The 7,943-nt window shown below is 35.8% G+C and overlaps 1 protein-coding gene across 1 annotated transcript; it reads right to left on the reverse strand.

The window, feature by feature from the left end:
- Positions 1–7,070: 7,070 nt before the first annotated feature.
- On the reverse strand, positions 7,071–7,943 carry LOC147930465 (uncharacterized). The gene has a single exon (XM_087476879.1). The coding sequence runs from the start codon at positions 7,941–7,943 to the stop codon at positions 7,071–7,073; it is 873 nt and encodes a 290-aa protein (XP_087333005.1).

A 7,943-nucleotide genomic window follows, 5' to 3' on the forward strand; every position in this document is an offset into this window, starting at 1 on the left:
TATATTGGCTATAAATTAGTTTTTCGTTAATTCTTAATTTCTTACGATCCGTCAATGGAATCCAAAACTGGAATTTGCAACAACAAAAAAATCACTGAATAATTTAAGTCGTAGAAAATATAATTTTGTGAAAAAAAGACTTATAAATGAATTCAAAAGATTCGAAATTTGTTTTGAAAAGTAAATATTCCAGAGTTCTTTTTAAGTTGCACCGTTGTTTGGTTGCTTATTCTCGAAAGTTGATCACATGAGTTTTGAATTATCTAACTCCTTTTTAATGACTTTTAGAATGTCGATATATATTGAAAAAAACTATCTATAGATAATTATAATATTGCAGTTTGGCAGTATCTTTTATCTTTCCAACCCCGCAAAAATAAATGAAACCAGAAGAATCATACTTCGCTATCGAAATTAAGATAAACAATGAAAATGAAAAAGAAATAGTCTGAATTCGATTGCTTCAACGACATTTTCAGTTCATAGTCATTATAGTTGTCGTGTAATAAATATTTCAAATTCGGATCATATCATGTGCAGTGCATGTCTAGACAAAATACAATACCCCCACTAAAATGGGTTTTATTGAAACTATATACTATATTTAATTCTGTAAACGAAATTAGAACGATGAATACGATGTGTGAATTCACGAGTTACGATGATTGCGTCCAAGAAACGTTACTATGTCTCTATCCAATAATTTAGTCTATAATTTCCCTTCGAATTTAGAATACTAAAAATAATTAATTTGGATTGAATGGCACGTACAGAAATAGTGGCCAAAATGAAACTAGTACGACTCTGAGATCATTCGTACAGAAATTATTTAAAGAGAGAGTTGAAATCACATTGTTCCATGTCTTCGTTTCTTCCCCATACTTGCTTTTTTTTTTGGGGCCATGCCCCTACTACATACAAACATAGTTACTTATTTTATTACCCTCACCCAAAGTTCTATGTTAAAGTCACCTATAACCCTATCTTTTAATTTGTTTATACTAGTTTAAACGAGGGGATAAATCTGGCGTTCTAATTTTTAGTGCAAGAACAAATAGTCAGTGATTGTTGCAAAAATATTGTTCATGACTAATTAGAGCTTTATCTATATTTTACTTCTACAAATCATTGGTATATTAGGATAGTAACTTTTCTTTTTCTCTTCTCAATGTGAAAAAATCTCTAATTGTTTTAGATGAATAAAAAAAGATCAAGGTGGTTATTATTTGTGGAGACTATTACAATTTATAAAGCTTTTCCAAAGTTTGATGATTTATAAAATTTAAATGAAATACCTAGAACTTTAACACTATTTTAAATGATAATTATCGTTTAATTTAGAATAATATTAACCATACAACCCAAAAATAGAATTATGAACGTCACACTTGTTTTTTTGGGATATATAAACATAAAAATCATATTTTATACAATTTCTCTGCATTTAAAATTATCACTAAACATTTAACAAATATAATTCTACTTTTGCAGATTTTTGAGCACAATCGACTCTACTTCCCGGAAAAGGATTGGCAAAAATCATAGCTATATGCGAGTAATATATAAATATTAAACAGAAAAAAAAAACATAAATCAGAAGATCTGATTATCCAATTAATACACAAAACAAAATTCACTAAGTTAAATGATTCTGTAAAAAGGCCGACTTCTCAAATGGGCTGTCCTAATTTTTCCAATCACCATCTATTATGCTTTAGATTTCTTAATTATTGGTACTCTAGATTTGAGAGATGGAAAAAAACATCACACGGCAAGATTACCTTGAGAAGAAAAAGGAACATAAAAATACCATGAGTCGTGTGACCAATTCCCACTCCAAATCTACCAAAGAGGTGTGTTGTATATAGTTTGATTGATGCATAAGAGAAACTCCAACCATAAAACACCAAAATTACCAAATTTTGACATTATTTAGTATTTTGGTATCTCAACTTTTTTTCCATCACCAACCACAACAGCAAAAGTTTTTGATTTACGATTCTCTGTTTTTAAAAAAATAGTTTGATAAACATTAATTTTGTAATGTTATGGTTTCACTATATTACTTAACTTTAATAAGAATTTTATAATTTAATTAATTTGGTAGTCGTTTTTTCAAAAAAGATATGAATTATTTTTTCATATTATATTAATTATAGTTTACAGTTCATATTTTTAAATTCAATAAGATAGTTTTATAAATCTTGGTTATTTATTTGTCTTATAGCGGACAAAACAACAATTTAAATTTATTTTTAAATTTAAAATAAAAATAAAATAATAGTTCTTTTTAAGCGTTTCATGAACCATATTATTCTAAATATAGTGTAACACAGTTCATAAAACACAAAAAAAAAAATTATAGTATAATGTATATGTTTTACCTTTTGGTTGAAGTATATTTGCACTATATTTGATATTATACCGTTAGCGTTGGAGTTGCGCAAGAACAACTAGAATGACAAGAGGAAGAAATCATCCAACCATTCTTTTTTTTGCATCCAACCATTGTCACAACCACGCAAATCTTTTTTTTTTTTATCAAACAAATCCCATTTCATTAAGCTAATGTCTAGTGACAATAGCTCACTTCTATGGTGAATCTTTACAACGGTCAACACATTTACATGGAAAAATATCAAAGCAAATATTAATAGGTTTCTAGCGAACCACATCATTCCAAAATGACAAAAAAGATACAAACATAAAATACAATAACATAAGCTAATACTAAGAAGATAGAAAGACATACAAGCCACATAGATAGGGATAGTCCACATGAGACGGCGAAAGGCTGTTCAAGAATGAATCACCGGTCGCAAAACGACAAATTGCCAGAATGGAATGTAAAGATTCCGACGGGTTTTTAAAAACCTAACTCACACTAATGACGAATCACAAAGCGGATAGTCCACGCAAATCTTTTTGTATAGCATAGAATAGAATATCAAAGATTTAAATCTTGAAAGTTTTTTTTTTTGTTGAAGGACAGATTTAAATAGTTTTGAGAGGATCCGTATTACAAAGCACACGACAATAACATATCAAAAGAGAATCAGGTAAAACCAGACTAACCAGTACCCAAGATGATCGCATACTTTCGGTAAATTGTGAAATTACTTTCGTAGCCATGGAGTTAATGGCTAGAGTGACTAGACCCGTAGCATTGCTATGGATCAGTTGAACTGAAATGTGTTGATTTACGGTTTTATATTCAAGAGATTAAAACGAAAATTAGTAGTGGCACAAGTTTTTCTCTAGCTAATTTATGGCTACTTTATCGGGTCTAGCACTCTATCCACTGATTCCATGGCCACGAGCCTTTAAATATTCTGATATGTTTACACAAATTGTACCTTTGTTATAACAATTGGCACTACTTTGCCTAAATTACACTGAAGACAGATAAGAGAATCTGAAGACAAGACAAGTAAAGTGAGTGGTCATATTCTTCCAAAATCGTTGGTTTTCCTCTTCCTTGGCCCTTCCTCACGCTCCATTATTTTTTGCAAAATAAATTTTGAAAAGAATATTGATATTTAACGAAAGTCCTACTTTTTGTAGTACAAGCTTTCAACAGTTTTGTTTTTCCTCTCGAAATCGATAGAACTTTGGAAATAAAATTATAGAACTCTGGTAAGATATGTTAATTTTGGCAGTATTGTCTTTTCTTTTTTTGGTTGTATGCTAATTTGGCAGTGCGCTATATATAATTATTATTACATGACATTCGAACTCTCGTGAGAGCTTTGAAAACTGAAGCCAAGCACCTAACGTGTGTTTCCAACCGCCCAAAAGATGTATGAATAAAAAAGAATCATATAACTTCATCCGACTAAAAATATTGCATAGTCATTATCGTTTGTAGAAGCACGTAACAGAACACAAGTGCTTAATAAGAATATTTCTCTTCTTAATCTTAAGGAAAATATATCTCAAAACCTTAAGTCTTAAAAGCTCATCAGTTATGCCACAAGCTAGCATCTCCTTATATAGAAAACACAAGACCAAAACCCAATTGGATAACTCCCAAATAAATATTTAGATCCTCCTAAATATAATTGATCTTATCCTATGTATATTCAGATTTCTCCTAAATATACATGGCCTTATCTCCTAATTAAATCAAGCTTACAACAACATTCTCCCCTCTAAGCTTGATTTCATCTTCACTCACTTCAACCACTCCCATTAGAGTCCTCATCTCCTTAAACTTCATTCTCCCAAGTGCTTTAGTCAAGATATCAGCCTTCTGCTCCTTCCCAGGAACATGCTCAACACTCACTTGCTCTTTCTCAACACACTCTCGGATAAAGTGAAATCGAGTGTGAATATGCTTGGAGCGACCATGAAATACAGGGTTCTTAGTAAGTGCAATTGTCGACATGTTATCAACCCGAATAATCACTTTCTCGCTGTCTCCACCAGTCACCTCTACAAGAAGCTCTTGTAACCATATTGCTTGCTTGACAGTTTCAGTAGCAGCCATGAATTCAGCCTCACAAGAAGATAGAGCTACAATCTCTTGTTTTTGTGAACACCAAGTAATTGGCGAATCTCCAAGGTAGAACAAGTGTCCTGTGGTGCTCTTTCCATCATCCAAGTCCACACTATAGGAGCTATCACCGTAACCCACAAAGCTGACTTTATTCGTGCGATTGTAGAAGAGACCAAACGAACATGTTCCACGAATATATCTTAGTACCTACTTCATGCTTGTTCCGTGAGATTCCATTGGTTCCTGCATATATTTGCTTAGAATGCCAACACTGTAAGCAAGGTCTGGACGCGTATGTAGTAAGTAACGGAGACATCCTATATTTCTGCGATATTCCTGTCCTTCAACTACTCGTTCACCTTGTGACTTAGACAGCTTCAGATTCATGTCCATAGGACCTTGAGTGGGATTGCATTTACTCATTCCAGCTTCCTCCAAGATTTTAAGTGCATACCTCTCTTGTTTCAGACTGATTCCTGTTTCAAGCTGCCGCACCTCAAGTCCAAGATAGTATGTGAGTAATCCAAGATCACTCATTTCAAACTTTGCCGCCATCTTCAGCTTAAACTCACGAATTGAAGAAAAAGAAGAACCAGTAACAAGTAGGTCATCAACATATACCGCCACAATAAGAAGCTCTCCTCCTTCATTGTTAAAGTAAGAGACGGTTCCTTAGAGCACCGATGAAATTTCATATCCTTGAGAGTTATATGCAGCTTAATATTCCAGTCTTTAGGAGCTTGCTTCAAACCATAGAGGGCTTTGTGTAGCTTATACACCTTACTCTCAGTTCCTTTGATTATAAAACCATCCGGTTGTGTGACAAACACCTCCTCCTTAAGTTCCCCATTCAGAAAAGCAGTCTTAACGTCCAACTGGTGTATCTCCCAACCATATGAAGCTGAGAGACTTATAATGAATCTAATTGTCTCCATCCTCGCAACAGGTGCGAAAACCTCATCATAATCAACCCCGTAACGTTGAACATACCCCTTAGCAACCAACCTCGCCTTGTGTTTGTTTATACTGCCATCCGAGTTCCTCTTCACCTTGAATACCCATTTTAACCCAATAGGCTTAATTCCAGCAGGTTGATCAACCAAGTCCCAAGTCTTGTTCCTCTCGATCGAAGCCAATTCATCTTTACATGCCTTTATCCATACCTCTGATTTTGATGCCTCGAAGAAATCACAAGGTTCTTCATTAATAGACAGCAACAGACGCTCCAGCTCTTCATCTTGAGTAACATAGTCAGCAAGATATCTTGGTTTGGTACGAACCCTGACAGGTCTCCTTACCGTTGATTGCTCATTATCATCCTCGTTCTCCAACTCACTACTCTCCTCTCTATAATCAACACCATCGTTTGACTCTGTCTCTGCATTTTTCAGGCCACCAATCTCTGGTTCTGCTGCTTGTTCAATCGACCGAACACCTCTGTTTCCAAAATCTCCAATGAATATAGAGAACTCTGTAGAGTCGTCTTGTTCTATCTCTGTCTTATTCCAATCCCATCCTCTGGCTTCGTCAAAACGACGACTTACCACAATTCGCTTACTGGAGGGATCAAGCAAACGATAGGCCTTCGAGCCAGGCTCAGTGCCCAGATGAACTAAAATTCTTGACCTATCATCCAGCTTTTTTCTCCCTATGCTCTCTGTTTTGGCGAACGCAATACAGCCAAACGTCCTTAAGTGATTCAGATTTGGTTTTGATCCTTTCAGCATCTCATATGGAGTCTTCTCACCAAGAGACCTGGTTGCAACCCTGTTAATCAAATACGTCGAGTGCCTGACAGCTTCACCCCACAAATAATTTGGTAGCTCCATGTGTTTTAAGATGCTCCTTGACATCTCCATAAGTGTCCTGTTTCTCCTCTCTACTACTCTGTTTTGTTGAGGAGAGTATGGAGCTGTCAATTGTCTCGTTATCCCAGACTTCTCACAGTAAGAGTTGAAATCAGCAGATGTGAACTCACCACCTCTATCAGTTCTGAAAAACTTCATCGCACACCCTGTTTCTTGTTCAGTGAGCGACTTGAATTTCTTGAATTTGTCGAGTGCTTCGCCTTTTTCTCTCAATAGAACTGTCCACATGTAGCGAGAAAAGTCATCTACAATAACAAAGACATACTTCTTTTGAACTGGTGTTGTCGGTGTAATGGAACCACAGAGATCACCGTGTATTAACTCGAGAGGTAGTGTAGCTCTAAACATGGTTTCTCGAGGAAAAGAATCCCTTGTTTGTTTTCCAAACAGACAAGACACACAAGTTTGTCTCTCAACTTGGATATTCGGTATACCCGTTACCAAATCCTTATTGATCATTAACCTCATTGCGTCGGTGTTGACATGACCAAGTCGTGCGTGCCAAGTTGCAGATTGGTTCGAGGAAACTAATTGCAGACATTGAATCGTTTCCACCTCCAACATGACCTTGTACAAACGATTATTGGACCTTACTGTTGTCACAAGTAACTTACCAAACTTGTCGTAGAGCATCAACTTGTCCTCTGCCATTCATACTTCACACCCAGCCTCAGTAGCTTGACCTAAACTCACAATGTTACTCTTCAAATCTGGTATATAGTAGACATTGTGCAGTACCTTCTTCTCACCATTATCAAACACAAATCGAATAGAGCCTTTTCCTTTGATGTCGACACGAGAGTCATCCCCAATCGAACCTTACCCGTTACTTTGTCACATAACTCGTGAAAGAAACTCCTAACTCCACTCATATGGTTACTTGCTCCATTATCTAAGTACCATATGTTATTAGTGTCCATGCTGCTCTCAAAATTGCTTGGCTTCACTTTATCTTCTTGAAGATACACTACTTCATTCATCATGAGCTCATCTGCTGTATGTGTATCCTCATCCTTTTTCTCCACTGTTTCTTGAAGTTTGAGCAGTCTATCAGGGCAGTCAGAGGCATAATGACCCTGTTTGTCACATCTGAAACAAGTAATATGTGACAAGTCATGTTCTTTGTCTCGTTGCTGAAAGCCAAACCTACCACGACCTCCTCGTCCTCTTCCTCTATAGTTCCTGAACTGATTTGAGTTAGCAAACATAAGTTTGCTCTGATCCTCATCTTGTTCTGTCTCTTCCTCATTAATTCTTTCTTCGTAAGCCTTCAGACGACTTACAATATGCTCGAAGCTTGTCTTATTCAAATCGAGTACCTGCTCGAGAGAAGCTACTATACAAATAAACTTCTTCCAAGGGAGGCTAGACAAAAACTTCTTGACAATCATAGGTGTTGCGAACTCGTTTCCCAACGCTGCATACTTTGTCGAGATTGCAGACAACCTCTCCACGAACTCATCGATTTTCTTAGTCTCTTTCATCCTCAAGCGATCAAATTCAGACATTAAGGTCTGTAGTCTCGCCTCCTTGACCATGTCTGCTCCTATATGTCTCGACTTTATAGCTTCCCACAT

This window comes from Camelina sativa, chromosome 12, assembly GCF_030686135.1.
Source record: "Camelina sativa cultivar CO46 ecotype springtype chromosome 12, ASM3068613v1".
Taxonomy (NCBI): Eukaryota; Viridiplantae; Streptophyta; class Magnoliopsida; order Brassicales; family Brassicaceae; genus Camelina; species Camelina sativa.